Genomic DNA, 25,456 nt, shown 5'->3' with positions numbered 1-25,456 from the left:
TACGAGCCAGCTTTCGTGATTAATCCCCTTTGTTCAAAACGTCATCTAGTTTTTCGTATTCCCGCATATATATTTTTTTTCAGGTCACGCACTTGAAGTGGCATTGATATCCCATGTAGTCCTGGGTCACATATCTTGTGTATCAGACAGTTTCGAGAGCTGACAAGCCAATCACCACGCGTCAGTAACAAAATGCGAAATCACGCGAATCGGCCGCCATTTTAAATCAGTTGGGCAAATTAAACTGAGGGGAAGTATCACGCAAATTTGCTGTCATTTCAAAACCCAAAAACGTTTGCCTGTCAGCAGAAACAACGAACTAATTGTCAAGTTTGTTATAAATTATCACCCCAGGGCAATAAAACTGTCGATTAGTGCCTCTGGCCAGAGACTGAGTAGGCCGGTATGGATTGAGACTTGAAAATTGTTAGGCTATTATAAATGTTTTTCAAGTTTTCGCATTTTTGTTTCCAAAATGCGCTAGAACGGATCACGAGTTGTTCGTTTCAAGAATTGGGCTGATTTCTTTCCTCTCGTCATTCTAGAATTATGTCAGTGGCAGCTGATTGAAGGTCTTATTTCATCATTTTTAATTTAACCTGAAAAATACCAAAAACCCCATGACACTTTTCCTTTAAACGAGTAGGGGCATCTGATGCTAAATAATTTCCGTTCAAATTGCCTGATTTCGGAGATATTTAAGCTTAACTTGGGAACTTACGGTCCCTGGGAATATATTTTGCCACTCAAATTGAGGATAGAAAAGAAGCGGGACAGTTCGTGCATCGATCATCTGCAATGTTCGTGGCGGAAAGTACAGACAAATATACAATGAATGGAGAAGCTACAAGTTGATTCCCTCGCATCAAGAGGCCCCAAGGTTGATCAGTAAATATTTGTTTAGACCATAGTTTGAAAATTTCAGAAATTGACCTTGGCCTACAATAATATATTCACGGTCATCGGATTCCCATGCAAATCAGCATAATTAGCGCTATCAGTACTGTGTTTTCCTCATTGCTCAATTCATTTCGGTTGGTTACTTCATATGAAGGAGCCTATGGATAAATTCATAGAAAAGGCTTAAAAATTCATTACTTAACAAGTATGAGTAGGCGTTCTTTACACTCCCGACACACAATTTATAACATAACACTCCTCGATTTCCCTTCGAAAGTCCTTTGCGTCGACGTATGCGAAGCTGCTAATTTATTTGGCGTACTACAAAAACGTTTTTAAAGTAAATTTTATATTTTTTCTTATGAATTACAACAAAATAATTTATAAAATCCTTATCAGGACAAAATCTACACTTTAAACTTCCAAGAGATCACTGAAATGTCTAAAACTTGCTGATCTGTGCTCGAATTCAATGACCTCGTGTTATAGTGGGGGCGACTACAGAAATTACCCAAGGTGTCCGGCACCCAGTCTTCATCCTCTTTGAAAACTGAGCTTGCCACCCATGGTTACTTCTTTGGCCATGCAACTTGGAGTAAGCAGTCTTTGTGGCGGCCGTGAGAAAGGAGAAGGGCAGGATGGCGGGGGAGGGGGGGGGGGGTATGACGTGCAAGAGCGCTTTCCTTCCTTCCCCGTTCTCGTCTCGCTTTGCGTGCGCGTGTGATTCCCCTCCTCTATTAGGCCATTCCCTTTCTAGAGTGCGTCACACAGGATCGCGCGTGTAACTAGCTTGAATTGAGTGGCCGAGTCTGAAAGACGCAAAGTCTGACAGAATGCCAAAGAGGCAGAAAGAAAAAAAAGACATGGTCACCAACAGATTGTCCAAGGGCCTCAAAGAGCTCATTAGCCTTCTGTCTTGGCAAGAAATGACAAAATTAAAATGCGGAAAGCAACGTGGAAGAAAAGCAAGTCTGAGTCTAATAGTTCTACCCCACCCCACTCCTGGAAAGTCCGAGTGTCTTTGTTTTGCTCATTTCAGATGCATTGTGGGAAATGTTTTCAAGATGGCGGATGAAACGAGCAGAATTGGAAGTTCTTCAAGATTGTGTTTATTGTGGCTCCTAGCTAACAGGTAACCGCACATGATATACAATTTTCACAATTTTAAATACCAGGAAATTATATTTACATCGATCGGCTTTTGAAATTAGCTCAATCTTTAAATTATTGGCCTAAAAATAAAATGAAATAAAATCAAGGCTCAACTGTGCCCTTGAAGACACGTATGGTAAAAAAGAGTTGCATTGAAAGGCGCTGTTATAACATTTCTTTCACATTAATGCCACTCGCAATCAAAGCCTTAGCAGTATACTTAGGATGTATTTCATATCAACCAAGTTTCCTGCAGGTGTAGAGCATCCGAACCAGTAATCGGAAGGTCATAGATTGGACTCTAGATCTTCCTCTTTTCCTGAGTATGTCTGTGTCTGACTGAAAAGCACATCTATCAAACAAATTCTTGTTTGTGTCAGTTGTTTTGTAGGGCCTCAGGAAATTCCACTTCCTGATACATTCATTAATCCATCATTTCAAGTGGCACATTACTTATGGTGAGTAAGGAATATTTAACAATTATTCCATGAGCGCGCGTTGGATATGAGATGGTAAATAGCCAACGAGGCGCGAAGCGCCGAGTTGGCTATAACGTATCCGTACTGCGGAGGTATGTGCTGCTATGGAGAGTATGTTTTTGAAGCAGTTTAGTGTGGGATAGAGTATAGAAATCAGAGAGATTTGATAAATTAAGAATGGGGTAATATTGAGAAAAATTTAGTTTGGAACAGGTTCCTGGGAATAAAAAATAAGGCTAAGTCAAGGATAGGGCAGGGAATTTTGCTTTGCAGTCTAAAAAAAGGGTGGTAAAATGTGACTGAAGTGTGGTCTGGTATAGGGGAAGGGTTTCAGAGTCTCAGTGCCCAACCTGCAATCCACCAAGTACCCCCTCCCCTTGGGTGCTGTTGGAAATAAGGAACTTTTTTATCTTTGCATTGCCTGGTTGTTCTGTCTGTGGTTATCTGTGTGCACATCTTTTGACTTGCAAGGGGAAACAAATCAAAGTCACTTCATTTTTATACTCTCTGACACATGTGCTCTTTCAGGGAAGGCAGAACATCTCAAATAATCAAAGAGCTTGATAAGGTGCACAAGCCTTCCTATATTTTGGCAACACCACAACACACATTATACATATCAAGGTGAGAATGTCAGTGCAGTGATTTGCTTATTACAGTAGATTTCTTTTTAAACTTTTATTCTGAGTTTCTGGGATTCTCTCAAAATAGATAGTCTTATTTTTATTTTGTTTCTCCTTAATGTTTCTATTTTCTTTTTGTTGGTCTTGCAAAGAGGTTCAAAGGAATAAATGCTATAATAATTATTGTTGTTTGTTGTTGTACTTGTTGTTGTTTTTACAGTCATTGACTTTCAGAGTGAATTAAAGTTGCTCTTTTCTTTTTTGCTTAAGGCCAATTTTCTTCAGATTCCCTTTGAGCCAGTGAGAGATTCTTTACTTTCCAAGACTTCCTAGTTTTAATTCCACTTGTGGCCCAAGCATGTAATTAATAACTCTATTTTGTTTCTTCTTTTTGTGCTTCAATTACAAGCTTCTTACTGGACCAGGTAAGTAATAATATTTATTATTTTTGACTCTTTGTTATTTCTGTTTTGGCAGTTACTGGTAGTTAGCCAACCAGGCTATATAATTATATGTTTCTAAAAAACTGAAGATCAACACCATACTCTGATAATCCTTAATTCCTGAATGTTGCAGGTATTGATTGTGTCAGACACAAGGCAACCTGGAATTCCTGCTGTTACATTTACTCAAGGTCATGGGCTGGATGGACCATGGGGAATGGTTGCTGGTGAGACACAGCATTCACAAAGTTTATTAATTCAGAAACTATATAGAGGATATTACACAGTGGCATGAAGATATGAATTTTATTTTCAAGTGGTAAAAACAATATTTTATGAACGAGTGCAGCGAGTGAGTAAAATATTGTTTTTAACATGAGAAAATATAATTCATATCTTCAAGCCACCGTGTAATTTTTTTTTATTATATGGACAAATCTATTGCTTGCCATTTTTCACTGACTGTTTGCATAAACAACCATAAAACACAAGAAATAACGTCATCAATATTCTTACTAGTGAGGATATGGAAAATACACCATTCGGTCCCGGATGTAGTTTGTATGAATTTCCAGTAAAACACTCGTGCCTACATAATAAAAACTGTTATCAACTGAAGCTACAAATGAACAGGTAGAGGCATCTGTCATCAAGATTTTTAGTCAGCCATTGTAGATGTCTTTATGCATATTTCTGTGATCTCTATAATCCACTAGCCATTCATCCTCGGAGACCCATGGGTAGATAGTGAGGATGGGCAAAAAGTTGAAATGGGTGGAAAAAATTTGACAAAGAAAAGTAGGACGGAAAAGTAAGCCCCACTGAGGGAAGACTCTTTAGGGACCTGTTCCAAATGGCCGGGCAAATACTGGCTCCTGATTGGGCAGAAAATCTCTGTATTTTTTGTTTTGCCCAATCGGTGAGCAGCAAAGGCTAAAGACCATTTGGTAAACACTCTGTTCCCAGGGGCTCTTACTTTCCGTCCCTACTTTTCTTCGTCAAATTTTTTCCCACCTGTGTGACTTTTTCCTTGTCCCCTCTATCTGCCTCTGGGTCTCCGAGGATGCTAGATGTTTTGCTAGATGCTTGATGTTTTGCTTGATATTTTAATAACAATAACATTGAAATGAATTATGAATTGAATGATCCATCTTTAAGCTCGGGGGTAATGAGAACTAAAATCAAATCATATCATGGTAACTTTTATAAATAATAATCTAAGTGTTTCCATTTTCAGATGATGAATACTTGTATGTAGCAAGTTTCACAACAGATCAGATCCACAAGTATGACTTAAAAACAAGGAAGTATGTATTCCAACAGATTTTTAAATTCCCAAGTGTCTAAATTTCTTATTGTTTCAGGAAACCATTCACAAGTGACATCAGTTCTACCTAGATGTCTTATTCTCTGTCTGCATGTAAAGCAACACACTTAAGGATGCACTAATTAAGGGGGCAAAGGTTTTCTCTTCCCATACGATTTTATTCCTTTTTTCTTTTCTAAAATGTTCTCATTTACTTTCTCTGTCACATTTTAAAACTGTAAGAAGGTGTTGACACCTACCAACTATCCCAGATTTTTAGATCCTATGTTCAATTTCATACCTGATAGGAGGTTGAATGTACATGACCGTATGAATGAAAGAAATGAACTCCTTGACATAGAGAATTTAAAAACGAATGCCATATAAACCAATTTTTTGATAACCTATGTTGGCAGGTGCCATGCAAGATTTTTATGTTTATTCTACTCGTGGATGATTGAACTCCTCATGGCATTAAGCCTTTCAATCAGTCAACTTCAAGCAATCAATCAATCAATCAATCAATCGATCGATCGATCGATCAATCAATCAATCAATCAATCAATAAATCAATCAACTTTGTTCAACGAGGGTGACACTTTACAGTCTATTATGACTGACAAACCTGTGGCCCTCAGATTCCAGATTGAACCAAAATTTGGAAATGTTGGTTTTTGAGGAGAGGGGAAAACCGGCGTACCCAAAGAAAAAACCTCTCAGAGCAAGGACGAGAACCAACAACAAATTCAACCCACATATAACACCGAGTCAAGGAATCGAACCCGGGCCACATTGGTTGGAAGTGAGTGCTCTCACCACTGCACCATCCCTGCTCCCCCCTTCATCATCTCATGACATATTATGTGTCTAACAGCTAATACAGGACCATAAGAATTAAGGTGCATTCCGTTTTATGTACAGGTTTGTAGGTGCCTTTGGTAATGAGAATTACCTTGACTGTCCTGAGGGGATGGCCCTTGGTCCCAACAATACACTCTATGTGGCAAGCTTTCTTGATGATAGAGTTGTCAAATTCTCGGTCCCCGATGGTATGTTCCTTGGAGTGGTGAGTGACTGCTAGCAAGGCTGGAAGAATTATTAATACCAGTAGTTGAAAACTAATATTCATTTGGTAATATAGGAAAGAATGAGTACCTATAATACAAAATGATTACATATAACCCACACATCCTGTCAGTCACACATGAACCTAATTGTGCAAAATTTACTTTCACACAAATCTGTTAACAACTGAGCTGTTGACTTAATATATAATTTACAAATGAGATGAAAAAAGGTCATCAAAGGCCTACAAAGATCATCTGTAGATTGCTTATTTAAAAAAAAATATTTTAAAAAATTTTTCAAGAGTTTTCTCAAAGGTTACATGTATGTGTAATTTTGGAACTCTTGGGTTATCTCATGAAAAGGTCCCTAAGAAAAGGCCTTCATTTTTCATTTTTTTTTTCTAATTAAAATTGTTTTAAATTGAAAGAAAATGGAACCAATCTCGAGGTAGAGGGTAGCTTTGTGATGTGATAACTTTAAAATTTATTTTACAGGTTGCTAATAAAAGCCATGGTCTGAAAGGGTATGGATAACTATTGTGTTCTGATGTTAAACATTTATTAATTTTAATGAAACACTGATAATTTAATTCAAAGAAAATTGTTTGATTTTCAGGCCCGAGGATGTTGCCTTTTTAGAGGATGGTTCACTTCTTATCTGCAGTCATTACACAGATGCTGTGTTGAGATTCAACTCTTCTTCTGGTTAGTGAAATGTTGCAAAATCTGTGTTTGGTTATAATTCCACCTGTTAGTAAACATCATTTCCCTGTCTTTATTTTGTTGTTTTTTTGTAGGTGAACAGCTAGGTGTCTTTGCCAGAGTGGAAAAACCGGTTGGTTTGACGGTTGGCTCAGATGGGTAAGTCATGTTCATGTTATCTGTCTTGTCTCGAGGAGTCAACATCTTGAAATGTCTAGCTTTGCAGCAGTATATAATCTGAGGGCAGAAAAACGTACATGCATTTTAAATTGGAACTTAAGAACAGTGCTCCCTTTTGTTACTGTGCATAAGTTCTGCACATGTTGCAACGGTATGAGAAACTTGAGTTTCTCAAAATCTCCACTGTTGAAATAAGTAACGTTAAATTGTTGAAACTGCAATCTTATTTACATTTTGTTGGAAAACATGGAAATAATATTTCTGTGTTGGACAAAACAGGATTTGATTATCACTCATTTTTCGATTTTAAATTTCTCGGGCGCTGCCATGTTGGATTTCATGATGTAATATGGTTGTTCAATTGTTTCAGACAAAAGAACTTCTGCTCACTGACAATAGCAGCAACTGTATGATGTCACAAAATTCAAAGTGGCGGTGGGCAAGAAATTTAAAATCGAAAATAGATGATAATCGTATCTAATTTCTAGCACACTTGAATGTTATTTCTACTTTTAAAAACTAAAATTGGGATTTCGTTATGTTTTTTCTCTGTTCTGCGCTCGTAACATGATGAGCATTACATCTTTCCCACTTTGAACTATTTGATCAATTTGTCCACTGTGAGCTGTTCTGTGTGTTGATGCATGTTCTTTGCTCCATTTAGAAATGTTTATGTTACAAGTTACGTGTCAAATAGCATCCTTCGATTTAGCGGAAGAACAGGTGAGTTCATTATATCCAGAAGGTTCCCTTGGCCTCTTCAGTTGTTGAATAAGTTGAAGAGCACTTGAAAAAAGTCTACATAACTGAGACAAGACAAGATGAGATGAGATCAACTTTATTTATACACGCTATTAGTCCTCTATGAACTCAAGGTTTGAAGTGTTTATTTCCACATTCATACTATTTTCTAGAAGTTTGTGAACTGAAGTGAATACCCTACAAAGATTACAAATTATCGATTTCTCGTTCATGTTATGGCATAGTGAGCTTGGGTATCCTGTCGCCTAATATGCTAAATGAGGTGGGGGGGGGGGGGGGGTTGTAAGTGTGAATAACAATTCCCCTCGACCGTTGAATAACCCAAATTAATAAAACTGACAACTTCTATTGAAGTAAGTTTAATAGAGCAGTCGGCAAACCTCCCCGTATTTTAAGCCGGAGAGAAAAAAATTCTCTGATCGGCAAGGTGTAAAATTTACTCAACATACTCTGGGAAACTGCAAATGCATGGCATTACAAAATTATGGAACATTAAAAATACCAGCTGGTGGGATTGGCGAATCGTGCTGGAAATAGTTAGTAACTGTTGTCGTTTCTTAGGTGATTTTATCGATGTTTACGCAGCTGGTGGTGGACTGCAAGGACCCTCCAGCGTGAGGTACGTATTAAGACAATGTTTTTAGGGACCCTTTGTGATCAGGTCAGTCCGAGTATTGCGCATGCTTTAAAACATGGAGTGTGTTAAAAATCTCATCACTATGACCTATATTTTGTTATGAATCAGCAACAAAGTGGAACTAGGACTTGAGCAATAAAAGCCGTTTTCAATGCCTTTGCGTACACGTATGTTGCGCCTTTCCGTGTTACATTTTACAATGTTTGATGGAGCATATCTCGTATTTTGCACCAGAAGGAGCGGTATTTGATAGGTTGATGTCACAAAATTATTGGGACACAAGTGGCAGGTAACATTGCGAAGGCGACATTACGGGACATTTTTCAGTAAAAGTATATCTCACCCAGTTTAGGAAATATCGCAGCCTTTGTAACCGTCAAGTAAATCACATAGGTGTTGAACACCTGCTGTTCTTTCGAATAAGAAATGAAATCAGTTTGTAAAGGCGCGAAAAGTAATATCTTTAGAATTTCCTCCATTGCTAAGCTTACGCAAGTGAAATTGAGTTGTCGAAACAAATGACAAATGTTCTTCAGGAAAAGCTCTTGACTTCTGCCTGAAACAGAATGAGTCAAGATCTACAATAAACGCTATGTTCCTTGAAGAAGAGCTGGTCCACTTGATGTAAAAAGATCTCGGAAGGTAACGGGGCACCTCTCGCTCAGCCACAGAGCCAAATCCCCCCTGCTACAAACATACGCGACAAAGCTCCAAAAATTCACTGCATCGTTGCCGCAATTGTGGCGACAGATTAAACCGAGTTACTTTTCGCAACAGTTTTGACAGCAAAACGTTGCGAGGAACAATGAATGCAGGGCATGTTACACAAGAGAATTGTTTTGTGAATTGGTAGTGCACGTGTTGCAGTCGGATATAACACGGATATCGCAGGGCGGGATGCCCGTATTGACTGGGTGCACATGAATGATGTAACATGTCCTTTCTGTTATTTTGAAAGGAAATATACACTAAGATTTTATATGTAAACCCGCTAAGACATTAGAAAAAAGCACAATGGGACAAAAGTGTATGATTTTCTCTCAACCAGTGTGAGGCTGTCGATTTATATGTGTTGTTGTCAGACTTAGTGCGCTTGCCGAGATTTTTGAAGCTTAGAATTAGCCAAACGGTCCTGGAAATTGCTGGACGGATGTATACGGTTTTTTTGAAGATGGACAAAAATTTCCGTAATAAGTAGGTGTTTGTATTGAGCGGGTGTTTGTTAAGGTGGTACGGGAGGCAAAATTGGTGATTTTTGGCTCGTTTTGTAGGTGATGAAACACAACAACTGTTTGGTCAAGTGAATCGCAATATAATTTTCAGAGCTAATACATAGTTTTATCTTGTTTTCATATATAAGTTCAGCTTTTCGAAATATTTAAAAAATTCACGGAATCAATGTAGGGAATTTTAAGGGGGTGCTGCGTCTGCCATTTTGAGGAGAACGAATCAGCAGTGGGATTCGACTGTATTTTGAATCTTCTTGACAGCTGGAATTGATTTATTCACAGCTTTGCTGATCTTCGCACGCTATACGCTGCCAGTTATGATAGCGACCGAGTGGTGCTTTACAACAGCACTTCTGGTTTCACGTATACTCTTCCTGGAAAAAGAAACGAACATCCTGGGAACGGTATGTTTAAAACAATAGTTAGTGACTGCAAATTCCGCATGGGGAGGGGGTTCCTCCTTGTAATAGGTTAATGGTCCTGCAAGGTTTGGTACTCGGCCCCATCACGACTCCTCTTGGTGATATGTAAGTAGTAAGGGGGCGGATATAGTCCCTAGCCAATCAGCTTGCAGTTTTTCGCGGATAAACCAATCAGATTGCAGGCGACAGATTGCCGCCCTCCCCCCCTTACTACTATTGTAAGGCATCATGGGCTTTGTCTTCAGTGCGCACTTTCTAAACTTCACCTACCACAGAAGTTGTTTCCACCAGCTTTGCGTTACGCCAATATTCAACTTCGTTGCGTGTGATTTTGCAGGGTAAATCCAGGCGTTTAATCTACCCTTATCAGTGGTTTGTCAGGCTATTAAATGCATAATTTCTTTTCTTCCGTGGAGGGACACAAGCAGAGATACGGTAGTTCACGAAGAACCGCACCGGGCTTTGCACACAATGTAGGCTTGCCGCTCCAACCGCTACTCTAGTTATTTAATAATCCTGACTATTTATTCTAATTCATAGTTTCCCCATTACCTTTCAGGTTCTTTCAAGAATTTAACCCTCGACAGATAACGTCACTGGTTGGAATTACACAACAGACTTGGATTTTATAACTTAAACGGGACTATATTGACATTTTTAAAAAACTGTACTTTTGTAAGATGAGAAACGAAATCAACTTAGTGCTGGGAAAAGAACTAGCGGGATAGCAGAGGATGTATCGGCATTTTTAAAAATCGTGTCTCCCAGAGACGTGCTTATTTAAACACTCCATATAAACAAAATGGGAGGAAAGTGCTATTTATGCTTTTAATTTAATAATAACCATGAAAACAAAAAAATAGTTCTGCACTCTCTGTAAACACGAGATGATCTCTTGCTAATGTTTATGTCCAAATGAGTTTGGAATCTTTTACCAGAGAGTACAAGACCGCATCAATAAAGTTACCAACAAGAAAGCAAAGGATGTGTTTTTTAACATGTTGGTTATTTGATCGCATTTCAATGTTAAGGACAAACCAGCCAAATTTATATTTCACCTTGTCAAGACATATTTTTTCGCCGCCAACTCTATTGACTCCGCCAGTATCGGTCATCTCCGTTTTCAAATGAGTCCTTTATTGGGCAGACTAGTTTCAGCTTCTCAGATTGGTTGTTCCGGAGAAAACATCGCCCGACATGTTTTGCTCAACAAAAGTTGTTGATTGTCGCTCAACAAATATTGCTCAGTTTCTCAGAACGAAACAAATTAACGTATTGAGCACTGGTAACTTGAATGGTGACTTATTTTTTAACAACGTTGATCTGTTTCGCAGATTGAACATTCGGCAGTGGACTGAATACTTTGTTGATGAACGTGCAACGCATTTTATTCGGCAAAAATGGCGATTCGTTTACCACTGACCCCAAAAGAAAAACGAGTGAAAATGATAAAAGGGAAAAGTGCCTGTTCTCTCTTTAGGTAGTTTTCTGTTACGTTCCCTTCACTATCCAACAGCCTGCAAGCTGGAAAAGGTGAATTCAGTAAACTGCGCGTAACTTTTTCTATGGGAAAGATCAATCTCGTACCCAGAGTCCTCTGGCGTTTTGGTCAGCGGGTGGTCGCCAGGAGCCAGAGGACTCTGTGTACGAGATTATGGGAAAGTTATGTTTGGGTTGCATTGAATCATGGGAAAAGGTTGAACCTTCCCACAATTCCTCGCTCCCTTCATCTTTTGCCCGGGACTTTGCAATAATGTTGGGAGACAGTCGCGTTTTGTTCTGACCTTAATATTGACTAGCAAGACAATGCTGCAAGCATTTATCAATTCACTTTTATTGTGGAAGCAGTGTATTTATCTCAGTTTATTCCTCTCATTTGAAAATAAATAATACTCCATCATAATTATTAACTACGGTGCATTAAATTAATTTGCAGTTTTCAACTGCTCTTTCGTCCCACGAATTTACCTGACCAGAGGCTTCATTTAACGGAAAACTTAAAATAATTTTTATTATTTTCGTGGAGTTATGGTGAACGATTTCAACTAATTATCGGAAGAGTGTGTGCTTATTTGTTTTGTGAAAACATGATAAAACCAATCGGGACATTTTTCTCCACCGTTACATGAATTCTTGCGGATATTATTCCGACGTACTTGTTTGGTGTACTGGGTGGTCGGGGAGGAGAGGGGAGGGACGAACTCGCGTCCTCGCCTTTTCGTCAAAGGCAGCAAAGCTCAATTTGTTTACAACGAGAATACGTAACCGTGAACATTTTCATTTAACTTTTAAGGAAAAAAAAAGATGACAAGTTATTAGCAAACCTCATAACTCTAATTTTGTCTCAGATCTTAACGTTTGGAACTAAGACAAAATTAGAGGGATTTGTATGGAGTCATCGGGGCATAACAGAGCTAATATCTCGCCCTCAAATTCCAATCAGATGTTGAGTTTTGGCAAGTAGGCATTTTTCATCGTGCTCTTTCCGAATATACTAACAAAGCCCATAATTTCAAAAATTCAAATATTTTTGACGTCACAGTTTAGAGAGAGAGAGTTAGAGAGACTCCACTCTAAGGTGGGCACCTTTTAGGACAGACAGACCTTCCTGAGGGAGACACCTCTGTGTGGATGGACGTTTGTTATTTGCACCTGCGATACTTCACCCCTTTATACATTCACGACAAACCCTCAGTAAGGCAGGTATTCTAAGAGAGCGCTATAATTCTTTTTGATTTTACTAGATGGAACTAACGGTTATTCTGGACAATCCACGAGTTCATACATCAGTGGGGGAAAAAATAAACGTTGTTGGATGAACGAATTGGGAGCCTCAGTCTTCACAATAGTACTCATTTTAAGGAACATTCAATAGACCTTACGGCCATTCTATTGAAGCACCTCTTATGGCACTTGCATTTTAGCACCTAGTATTATGGGGCCTTCACTAAGGGACACTGGTATGACCCTGCTCAACAAATTCCTTGGGATCAGACTGAATCTCCTGAGCCTCGACACCAGGCTCAGCACGTATGTCTGGATTATTTTGAGCCACTTGCTTGTAAGTATGGGTAACAGCCGCTGAAATGTAAACGCAACACACTGATTAGTAGTCACGTGTGTAACACAGGACACCCAGGAGTGTCAGCACTATGAGATCCAGCATGTTCGTCCTCGAAGAAGATTGTTGGAAACATCGACATGACAAAACAACAACAACAACAACAACAACAAAAAGCAGTTACTAACTAAGGATGACAAACCTTAAAAGACCAACCCCTCTCCACCCCCCACACACATACACCCCAACCCCGCGCACGCAGAATTTAGAAACCCGTATTGTTGATCAGTGAAATAAACTGCATTTTGCGATGAATTTAGCGTGATTTACATCTGAGTACAACAATCATGTGAAATTGATTGTATCACGAGACATCGCTGTTTGTGACGTCACAAAACGCGTTTTCAAAATGGGTGAACAACCCGCAACCCAAATGGGACTTTCGTTTGTCGTTTTGAAAACGTTCGTCAGCGAATTTTCACTTGAAGACTCCTGCATTGTTATTCTGATTTGTCATATCCATTTGTAAGACTTATGCCTGGTTTTCTCTAGGACATGTACATAAGCATAAGCATTAGCATAAACGCTAATGCGACATTAGAACGAATACGTTCGTTCTTCTTATGCTCATGCTTATGTCGCAGTTTTCACTAATGAGAACAGGGGTGACATAAGCACAAGGTCCGCCATCTTGCTAAACATCGAGGGGAGCTGGGATCGAGAAATCCGTTTTCTGCGCGTGCGTCTGTCCTGATGCTTATGTAGCTAGCGTTCTCACTTGCTTATCTTTATGCTTATGTCCTTGTGGAAACCAGCCTTAAATCTTGACACGTACCCAAGATGTACATATTGATACCCAAAGAGATTTGCTGTAATTTGATATGATGTTCCCCAATTTACCCAGACGATTTTACCCGTTGAAGTTCAATTGTAGGTCACGGGGCTAGAAACTAAACGACACGAAATTTTTTCCGAAAAATCGTGGATTGCCAATATTTAGACGGATTGAACAATAAGTTCTTTTTCAAAGAAAACTACAACCTAAACCCCGGCCAGCCATGCTTGGACGTCCTTGTGGACCGTACGTGACTTCATTTTCCCCCTTTTTCTTTTGATTGAGAGAAACGAAAGGAAATGTCATCTTTATCACGAAAATGTCATTAACCTTTTTTGTAAATGAAAGTTCAATATAAACAGTGAATACTGCAAAATTGTGGTTTTAAGCAGCTGGTAACATGTGCTTTAGCGTCTCTCCTCAAAACAATCATTACAATTTTAATTGAACCACGAAATAATTTTCACCAATATCACGTACGCGAACCTTGATTAAAATTACGGTCACGACAAAAGCATTGACGACGAGGGAAGCTGTAATATATTTGAAAAGTAATTTTATGTGGTTTAATACTTAAAATGGAGGGAAGAAAAGATAGAAGACGTATTAAAACTCACAGGAAATTCGGCGAGGAAAGAAAAACAAGGTCGGAATTATACGTTGTTAAGTCACATAATTTCATGCTAACAGCTTATCATCTCGACTTCTACCAATTTATCCCAGTAAGCGGTAACATAAACAACCCTTCTCTTTTGTAGTTTTAACTTGTTATACATTTTCACGGATCTATCAAATGTTAAATGGAACGACGAAAGAGAAATGAGTCGGAGATGGCACCCGACTGAATCCAATCAGGTATCACCATGATGGGGCCTTCCTAGACCATCTGTCTTTGACGGAAGGAATTAAATTACGTACTCAAACGCCAGGAAAACACACGAATTATTGACCGCGGTGGGAGGAAGATAACAGGTGAAATATTGTTGTTATCACTATGAAAACGCACGCAATGAGACAGGTATTGAACCAGGGCATTGTATCTATTGTCACACTAAGGAGATCCGACATGTAATTTACAGAGTGAGGCGCTAGATTTATCATGACTGGGCCTTCGTTAATCTTGTTGTGAATTGAAAGCTCTCAAATTGGAAATCATTTTTCAATACCATTGGTAATAGTATTTGTACATCCCTCACGTATCGTCAAAATGGTGCATAAACTCTACAAGTTAAAGATCATGATTACCAATACATTCTTTTTTTTTTTTTTATAAGAACGCCGTCTAATTTTTGGGCTGAGATTTTTTCCCTATTATAGCATTTCAATAAATCTATGCGGACACCTACCAAACAGCAATATGGGCATGGAATGAAAAATACAATGTTAATGTTAAAATGTGTATAGACTGAAGTTTTACATGTATTATTTTATCAGCATTTATACTGTTCATTCTTAAAACATCAGTTTGGTCACAATAGAATTGTTCTTGCCTGGGCAATGTTCTTTGTGTGTTCTTAAATTTTAGCTAATCTCAACCTCAACGTTGTTATACAAAAGGTTCTTATATACATAAAAAAGAGTGTACCACTGAATTAAACCCAGGCAACTACCCTGACTTTCCGATCATAAAAGTGCTCGTTTTCTGGAGATGGCCGCTCACGTGTGCTGCAAACTACAGTATGAAAGAGTCTTATGATTTATTTAAAGGAATTTCACTAAATAAATGTTTCCACTTACTAAATATGGCCTCTGAGTAAAATTCAGCGGCTAAAATTGTAGGTATAGCTTGAGTGGGCGTTAAAATAAACCGAGACGAGACTTTGTGTTCGCTTTCTTCAACACGCAATGGAAATTCTGTCATTTCATTTTAACTGTTTTACGTTTTGTTAGGGTTCGCCTTTCAACTCATTCACCTCAGCGCGTAATCTCAAACTGTTAGCGATATTATTCTTTTCGTTGAAACCATAATAAATTGGACTTTGAGATATTGACCATATGGCAATTGCAATTTCCCTGTCTCGATCGAAGTGTTATAAATTTTGATGGCATAGTTGAATTAATGTTGGCGAAAAGGCCAAGGAGAGATGGGAGTAGCTCAACTAAATACTCAGTATGAACGGCTTGAGGCTGAGAATATCAATCCCGGAACATAAAAAAAAACTGTAAACATGCTTTTCGAAATACATTCCTATCCCGGATTTGTCACCTTCCTTCAGCAATTCACTCAACTTTTGATTCACTCAAGATAAAATTCTACTGCCACAGTTCTGTTGTTCAAAAGTTTTCATTTGAATGTCACAATTTCTAGAATTTCATCCACAGAATTTTAACTGTAGAAATTTTTGATAAAAGTCAAATTCATTTAAAGAATTATGGAAACTGTTAAAACGTTAAAAAACCGACGACGCTTCAAGTCAAAGCAACGGTTAATCAAAGTAAAAATCCATAAATGTTAAATACAAGCAAAAGAGAATTAAGAAAAATGAGGAAGGGTGAGAAATACAAACAAGAGAGGATGAATGTTCAAGGTTAAACAACTTTAACACGTTTGTAACAGTTTCCATATAATACTTAAAATGAATTTAAATATTATTTTTTATCGCAGACATTTTATAGGTAAATGTTTCAAAAAAGGCGCTTCTTATTGTTTTATTCAAAGATTGTGCCATACCGTATGAACGGCCGTTTATCTTCTGGTAGTGAAAAGGTATAAACATGAAGATCAAACCTATTTCATCTAAAAACCCAATTACTGTATTCATGTAATTTGATGCGTTCCAAACTTTTCCGACCGTTTTTTAGCTATCAGCTAAAACATTCAGTCAAAATCTTGGTCACGATTTCATGGGATTTAATCGATTTCAGTTTTTGATGTCAACGAGCGAAACAAAAAACATAGAAAAGATAAAATAAAAACATGTTTACCTGTTGATAGTCGATGTGTCATTTTATCTAAATTATCTCGACGCTAAAAGTTTAACACTCACATAACAAAATAAAATATCCCACTTACAAGATTTCCTTCTCGAAGCCCGCATGGATGAAGATCTAGCAGAGGACGACCGACTAAACGACCGCCTCGACATAGAGCTGAGGCGAGTAATGGCGGACCTAAACATGCCTTCCTCGGATGGTTTGAAGCAGGAGAACACCTTGCCCAGAGACGAGGCGTAGCCATCGCGGTATTTACTCATAGTCCAAAGGCACACACAGTGGTTTATAAGAGGATCCAGTGTAGTTAATACCAGCACCGCTTGGTCGAAGTATTTGTTATGCCAGTTGTAAGCGTACAGGATTACAATGCGCATCTGAAAGTCAAATGGTTATAAAGCGAGTGAAGACCCATTTGTTTCAGCCGAATATTATTGGGTCTTTGTGAGTTTAAATATATTTCACATTTGTCTAACATCTCTAAACTGGCTCCCTATTAAAAAAAAACCCAAGTAGTACGAGCAACAGTTTCTTGCAAATTGTCGCGCAACAAATGTCGTGTTGCAAGTTGCGATTGTTCGTTGCCCGTATTTCCAGTTCCGGGGGAAACAAAGTTTCATGTTGCAAAAAGTAGAAACAGCGTCTACTCTTTGCAACATGGAATTCTATTGCAAACTTGCAACGCAGCATTTGTTGCAAGACAAGTTGAAACAAAATGTTGCCCGTATAAGTTGGCCTTTAAGGGCAGACTGTACTGCAACGATGCTATGGTTTTTTAATGTGTTCATAATCTTGCCCCGACTATCTAGTTTGACAAGTATGTTCAGTACTCCCTCATTCGCGGTATGAATGCTACTAACTCTATAATCAGGGGCCTGTTTCTCGAAAGTCCCGGTAACTTACCGGGCCCGATGAGTATATTTTGAATTTTTTTTTCCCCGGCTTCACAGTGATTACAGACATGTTGTACTTGGCCAATGTTTTCATAGAATCATGAGATTTAAAAATTCAGTGTTCAAAGCTAACAACAGTAATTGAGTTCTGTTGAGAAACATTTATCACCAAAGACACTTATCGGACCCGGTAAGGTACCGGGACTTCGAGAAACGGGCCCCCGGGCCGTAAAATCTTGCAATGACCTTTAAGCGCAGCCTGCTAAATAAACTACTCCGTAATTAATAGACCCATTCGGCTAACGCAATGTTGTACCCAATTCAAATCCTTTGGGCATAAAATGTTTTGTTCTAAGTATTTCCATATCATTTAAATGCTACATTATAATGCAAATGCAATAAACAAAGAATCTTAACCCCGGGGGATCTGAATTGGGTACAACATTGCGTTAGCCGAATGGGTCTATTACACTTAATTGCATGACAATTTTGACAATGTATTTCCTGGCACATTTTCCTTGTAATTTATTCATTTATCTATTAAAATAGTAATATATTATTACTGAAAAATATAAATAAATTTATGCATTTTTGTACGAATCTACGAAGATATGCATGTGCGCATGAGCATATGTAGCATTTATGGAGTTTAATAACGTACATGTACAGATGTACATACAGACTTGCCAAAGCCACGCACGAACTATCGCAAGCGTAGCTTTGGCTACAGCGGGGCGCTATTATGAGACAGTCTACCCTTCAATTTACGGAAAATAGACTCTCTTGGTCGCTTTAAAACGGAAATTGATCGACTTTACAACAATTGTCAGTCAGGGCCCCACACGGCAATCTTGCAAAACAGTATTTTAATTTTAACTTGTGAAGTTTCTAACACTTTCTTATTATAACGTAATACTAAAGATTTTACCGTGGATAAATAAATAAATTATGTATGTATGCATTTACCTATGTACGGAATTATACATGTGCATATGTACGCATGTACGTATGGATTTATGTATGTTTGGATTTATGCATGTACGCATATGAGAAAGTATGTATTTATGTGTAGATGAAGCTATGAATGGACGCATATGTACAAATATAACCCACCAATTAAGCTTCGCTCGTTCTCATTGGTTGAAAAGCAACACGTGGTACGAACTTAGACGGTAGTTATCTGTCGATAACAGTTGTCCCATCTGATATCCGCCGCTCGAATTTTTTTGTCAAGAAAAAATAAATAAAGAAGTTCAAATTTCCGGCTTGGTGATATATCGGATGATAACGCCATCGGCTAAAAGATTGTCCTCAAAATTTCACAGTTGGCCTTGAAGCTTTGCTTCTTGGCCATCTGTTAATTTTTCGGACAATCATTCAGCGCCGTGCATTATCGCCCAATATACCTGGCGTCTGAAGTGGTCTATTTGCTCAATGTATACATTTGCGTATGTATGGAGTTACAAATGTACGAATGTACAGAGTTACAAAGAGATGAATTTTTGTACGAATGTACAGTGTTGTGTATGTACGTATGTATGCATGCGTCACCGATAGACCGGGTGTAGCGAGGTATTCATCTACGTGTGTGTGGACGTATGCATGAACGTGTGGATGGAGTTATGCAAGTTTAGGTATATATGCTTATTTTAATCCTTCAGTCAATTTTACGGTGTTTGTACACATGTTTTAATTCAAAACGATGGAGGAAAACTACGAAACAGTTGTATTATCCTTAGACAGTGAGATTGAACGAGAAGCCCGTTTTTCACGTCTCTTATTACAATGCTGAAACTTGGGTGATGTCACTGTGATGTCAGTTTTAAATCGCCCACAACCTCTTTGAAGCGCGCCAGTTTTTCATGAATTAGAATATTGTTATGCTCGTTATTCTTGCGTTTAGATCTTGAGGCGTTGCCAAATGGGTTTTATTAAGTAAAGAATGAAGTACAGAATCCAAAGTTACGGCCAAGAGATTAAAAAATCAAAGAAAACGGATGTCATCTTTGGGGCACAAAAACTATGACGTTTTAGGACACAAAACAAATTTGATGGCGACGATTACGGGGGATTTAGTCGAGTTCTCAGCAAAAAAGTGTCCGTTTTGACACCTGCTCCAATTATTTGCCGCTTACTAAACACTGGAGGCCCTTCTTATACTCCTATTCGTTAGTTACAACTGGAAAGCATTTTGCTGAGGTTCTGCTCCTTAGTAGAGATGCAATCATTATTGACTTTTAAAAATCCTCTTAATTTTGTGACACATCGGGGCAAGCTTGCTAAAAACCTACCGTCAGTTGATGCAAAAGGATTTTTAAAAAATAATAATAAAAAAAAAAACTTATCGGGAACGCTACACAATAGGGACAGGAACCTCATTAATTTTTTCGTCTTGGAGATTTCCAGGAGCTTTGAGAACATGCAATTAATCGATGTGTATTTAAAAGAACAAATAAACCAATGCACTGTTTACGTTGATCTTTCTTGATCTATATTTTAACAGCCCACACTGTCCAGTGAATTCGGATTTGGCGGCATCATTTTCTTTTTGCGAAAAATGTGTAAAACGCAACCCATACGGAAACAGAAAGATTAAGAGATGCTTTTAACAGGACAAGTAAGGCATACTTGAAACTGATTTCATTTACTTGGTAGAAAAATTAATTGTTTCTAAATTAGGAAAAGTTTTGTTTCATTTAGCCGTATTCTTACGACTTTAATCGTTTCTGTAATTCTGTCAATAATATTTGTTTAGACGGAAAACAGTCCAAAGGGTATAGACGATGAAATCAACCGATTTTGGATTATTTGCTTTTAGACCACGAAACGAAAAAAAAAATTAATAGCGATCCTATGGCAGGAAATAGAATAAATAACGTAACACTGTTAAATGGAATTCTTAAATGTGACCGAAAAAGAGAGGAAAGAAAGAGACCGTTTTGCAGTCTAAACAGACAGTACTTTTCGGCGGTTTTGTTTATTATGCTGTATAAGGTAATTCTAGCTTTCACGAGCCCGTGGGATGAAAGTTAAATGTTGGAGCAATAAAATTAAATCGACTGAGCAGTGCTTTCCTGTGGTGGCGTTTATTATGCTGTACCAGATGGTTTGAATTTTTCAGTTTGCGTGTGAAATTTCCAAGTGTGACCATTCAAATGAAAGTTACTGAGAAGTACTTTCCTGTTGTGCTGTTTATGGTAAAGTACAAGGTGGCTCTCACTTTTGAGTCTGTGAATGAAATCCTAAAGTGTGACCATTCAAATGAAAGCTACTAAGCAGTACTTTTGTCTGTCGCTGTTCGTTATGTTGTACAAGTCTGTGGATAAAATACTTAAGTCCGACCCCCCAAATAAACTCTACTGAGCAGCCAGCGTATTTCCTGTGGTAATGATCATCGGAAAACTGAACAAGAAGCTTCATTGCGCGCTAAACCTTATTGAATTGCCACTTATTTCTCAATTCAAAAATTATTGAGGAATTCAAAATTTTGCACTACTTTCTTACGTGGTTTTTCGTTTCGAAATTGTATCTGTAAAATTAGCGTTGAAAACCTTAATTTTCTTTTGTAATTTTTCTTCGACGTTTTGTTCTATCCTTTTAAAACCTTTTTTGGGGGCGTTGAGATTTCGCTACCGGAAATTAATAGAACTTGAACTGTGATGTAATACGAAGAAAGAATATTACACGAGGAAGGGAAGATCGCTGTTATCCTATCTGATAAAACGATAAAGTGGTTTTTACTTCCCAGTTTGCTAACGGCGGTTCCGAGTTGGAAAACGCGGATATATATTTATTAAAAAAAAAAATGAAATATCGAAGAAAGGTTGCTCGAAAGTTGAAAGTAATCAGTATTTTGTACCCGTCTGCATCATTCAGAAAAAAAATGTCCATCTGCTAGGGAAATAAGACAATAAAATTAAGTTATTTTTACGAACAAAAAGGAACAATATCACGGTTAGAATAACGAAGAAGCTCTCCTTCTAAATTTCAAGTTTACGAACTACAAAAGTTGGGTCATGGGTTAAGTGATGTACAGTGTTTCAAACCTCTGAAACTGTGGGCGAAATCTTAAAGTGTGGCCATTGAAACGAAAGCTAGTGAGCAATACTTTCCTGTGGTACTGTTTTTTTTTTTTTTATCTTCATTACAAATGAAAAAAAAAAAAATTCAAACTTGTATTCTGGTTGAGTTCATCAAGCCACATCGGGGAGCTCTTCATAAAAATATATAAAATATTCATTAACGAACAACTAAGCATACCATTATTTTGTTAGTTCAGACTTCACCATATTTAAACGCCTTGCTTGAAAAGAAATAAAAACCAAGAAGGACGACAAAATACCACAAGGTTGCTATAAAAACTAGCGAATCAAACATTATTCAGTCGACCAAAAATCGTAGAAACCAAATAGCTAATTTTTTTTCCCCTTAAAATCAAGAACCTTACAACAATGGAAGTACGCTGGATGCAAATTATTATCATTTCAATTTTCGCCAATGTGGCGAAGAAAAAAAATCAAAGTATATTAGTATATTAGTATTTCTTAGTCTTGTCGGCGAGGTTTATAAAAAATTTATTGCGGGAGACCTTTTACTGTCATTAAACTCTTAGATAAGTTGACATTTCTCATGTAAATCCCACCTTACGAAAGTAATTTCACCACACACAGAATATACAGACTACAGCTGTCGGATAGAGCTTGATAACATGACAACAATTCGCTTCCTAAGGGATTTGGTTCGAGCACACGGATCTTTAATGATCTTCGTGTTTCATAAATTACACAGAAAACGTTTCTGTGCGAGACAATTAAACTCTTATGCGGCTATTTCACGAAGGCACGCTGAAAATCGAATATATTCACCATCAATCTTCCAGGTGACTATTAATGCATTCGTGAATAAACTTTGTGCTCCATTTTTTTTAGAGGAAGCAATTTGACTTGCTCGGCGATAATTCGCGCGTCACTGTTATCTTTTACCAAATTCATGATGGGATATCGTTTTGTAGGAAGACCCGCGATAAAATGACTCATTTGAATATTAGTCCAATTATTTTTCGCCGAAACAACTAAACGAGCCGCTTATTCGTCTGTCAGCCCTGTAATCAAAGTTCAATTCGTTCTCTCTTTACGCCAGAAGCAAAAGATTGTCGATTGCCTTGTTCAAGATAAGAAACTCTTCGCGGAATTAATTATTCCGTTCGTTAAGTTCAACGATTGGTCTCTGTGTACACAAACAGTTTCATTCATTTTGTCGACTCGCTTTTGTTTTCGAAGCTCCTTTTTCGCCAATCTACATCTGTTTACAAGAAACACCAAGCAAGCCACAAGACATATTAATTTTCAGTGATCGCAAAGTTTCTGTTTAATTACCACTCAGTCGAGCGTTGAAGAAATAAACCAAAACAAAGCGAAAACCGCGTTTTAGTTTAATACCTCCAAGGTGTTTATCAACAATTATCGAAAACTTAAATCATACAAATTTGCGACTCATCGTTCGCTGTAGCCGATATATCCAAAATTTTCCATTGAGCTTATGCCTAATCAATTCAATACTTATGGCAGGGAGCGATGCTCTCGACTTTAATAACGGTCAAAGAACTTTTAAAAAGAAAGCCCTAATTTATTAAGATGCATCTTTACTATATCTGGTTTTCTTTTTCAGCGCTTACCTCCCTGACTAAACACGCCGAGAAACAAAAAAGTAAAAACAGTGAATTCTACAACAAAATGGTTTATTTTTTCCTGAGTTTAAAGCTTAAATTTCCGGCCACTTGAGGCGAAGCAGCTTGAACTTTCACAGAAAAGCTGGAACAACTTTTAAACGCGACCCTCGATTAACGTGGAAATATTCAGCCGTAAGCAATCTAACACCAAATCTCAATGCGCGCGAAAAAGTTACAATAACATTGACAAGGCGGAATTAATAATGGTCTTAGCAAATAAACATCGCCAAGTCCTTGTTTTGTCAAGCGCGCGCGAGTTAAAATAACCTAAAGTAAGCGTAATTTAGCTTGTGAAAGGAAGTTTCGCTAGGACGCGAATAATTAAAGCATTTACTACTCACCAAAATTGTAGTCCAGCAAATCGAGTAACACACAGCCATCAAGGCGACCATCTTCGCGAAGCTCACACAAGCAGAGGTACTGGACCGCTTCACTCTCGCGCTTTTGTCTGGTTTGGTTTCAGGGTCATAGACGTCGTTGAGCGAATTCTTCTCGAGCACATGAAGGGTGTAAACCACGGTGATGTTAGAGAACACCATGACTATAACCGACAGGACATAGTGCGCTGACATGACATACACTACTACTTTAGTGTCCGTGTTGTGGGAATCGACTGTGTAACTGCACACGCCGGTAGAGACATTCAACTCGACATTGTTGAGCGCTTGAGGGAGGATGGCGAGAATGAACGAGTACACCACTAGGGCAACTAGCAGAACTACACACTTGTGAAATGTGACGGTCTCTTTGTAGCAGAAGGGAAACACGATTGCGCCGAGCCTCTCTAAGCTCATCACCACCACCAGAGATATAGTGAGTGTTCCAAACAACAGGACTCCGAACGCCACGAAATGACAGACGCCGGCATTCCAAGACCATTCGCCATGAAACCGAGAAGCGATGAACGGAATGTATTGAAAACAGGCGATGCCGAGGCCAGCTAAGGAGAGCGCGCCGACAAAGAGATGAGGAATCTTTTTCAGCGAGGGTTTTCGGACTTTGATATACGTATAGTGAAGCGCGAGAAAGTTCAAGACAAGAGTGATGGCAAATATGACCACTACTATTGAACCTACAAGTTGGTCTTTCCATGTTGGTGAATTACTGTTTTTTGACATCTTCTTAACGCCAACAATTCAAAAATTCACTAAGGAGAAAAACCCCCGCTTACCCTGCTGAAAATCGCAGCCAGCGAGAAGTTTTATGATTCCCCCTTGCGATCACCGGTGAATATTTACTCATCGGCCCGAAAGCTATTCGACGCTAAGAAAGTTCCCAGCCAACTGCAATCGAGAGAGAACTTCTTCTCCATACCGTATTTACTACTGGAAATTCCAAGTTGTTGGCGCGGCTTTCAAGCGCTTCGCATGTTGTTTGCGATAGTGAAGTGTTGTGTTGATGACTGTTTTATGGCGCAAGTCTCCGTCACTCCATTTGAGTTCTCAAAAGCGTCGTGCGCGCGCCTGTTTTCAGCGCTAAATGACGTGTATTCCACCCACGCATGGCACATTAACATCGGCATTGTTTTCAGGCACAATTTAGATTTTAAAACAACACGCCGATTTTGTACAATACTTATGGATGATAAACCTAAGGACTAAGCCCAATAGATTTTCCTTGACGACTGATAAAACACCGGGTTTCTAATTTTGTGCTGCGCTAGTAAACCTTCAGTTCCGTACGCGAAGTAATGGACTGACCGCGAAGGTTTCAAAACAACCGAGAAATTTCTGCTCTGAGTTTTTATTTTATTAAAAGATAAAACACTTTATGCCAAAGTCAAAACAGTATCCGTTGTTGGAATAACAGACCATTAAACACATCAAGACTCCATTTCGACTATATAACCACAATTCAACTGATAGCATTCTGCGAAAATATAGCATGACGGATGAAAAAAAGGGGGCGATACTTCGAATATTACTTCACACGAAATGTGTTTGGCGCGCTCATGGAAACCATTTGCTACTGATAAACTATTATCATGTAAATTTTTCATTTGGCAGCGAGATTTGTGTTTGCACTGTCAGATCGTAAGAGGCCGAATATGTGGGCTTTTTCATTGTCGCCACACAGCGCTTACACCTGCAAATCTTAGACTAGAAC

The 25,456-nt window shown here is 38.4% G+C and overlaps 2 protein-coding genes across 2 annotated transcripts; one reads left to right on the top strand and one right to left on the bottom strand.

The window, feature by feature from the left end:
- Positions 1–1,939: 1,939 nt before the first annotated feature.
- Positions 1,940–10,884, top strand: LOC146461461 (uncharacterized). The gene is made up of 14 exons (XM_085086877.1): positions 1,940–2,032; positions 2,433–2,510; positions 3,060–3,155; positions 3,564–3,579; positions 3,731–3,824; positions 4,835–4,904; positions 5,825–5,969; positions 6,466–6,494; positions 6,587–6,675; positions 6,768–6,831; positions 7,517–7,575; positions 8,176–8,233; positions 9,763–9,884; positions 10,462–10,884. Exons 1-14 carry the CDS (start codon positions 1,965–1,967, stop codon positions 10,491–10,493), a joined length of 1,020 nt encoding a protein of 339 aa, XP_084943003.1. The 5' UTR covers positions 1,940–1,964; the 3' UTR covers positions 10,494–10,884.
- Positions 10,885–11,716: 832 nt separating this feature from the next.
- LOC146461460 (uncharacterized) lies at positions 11,717–24,993 on the bottom strand. Its single transcript, XM_085086876.1, has 3 exons — positions 23,692–24,993; positions 16,812–17,106; positions 11,717–12,983 (listed from the first exon to the last, which is right to left on the bottom strand). Exons 1-3 carry the CDS (start codon positions 24,466–24,468, stop codon positions 12,850–12,852), a joined length of 1,206 nt encoding a protein of 401 aa, XP_084943002.1. The 5' UTR covers positions 24,469–24,993; the 3' UTR covers positions 11,717–12,849.
- Between the last annotated feature and the right edge of the window lie 463 nt (positions 24,994–25,456).

This window comes from Pavona decussata, unplaced genomic scaffold (genome assembly GCF_977016875.1).
Source record: "Pavona decussata unplaced genomic scaffold, jaPavDecu1.1 SCAFFOLD_198, whole genome shotgun sequence".
In the NCBI taxonomy this organism is placed as follows: domain Eukaryota; kingdom Metazoa; phylum Cnidaria; class Anthozoa; order Scleractinia; family Agariciidae; genus Pavona; species Pavona decussata.
The sequence above is the reverse complement of the archived record's forward strand: the minus strand, read 5'-3'. Positions and strand labels throughout refer to the sequence as shown.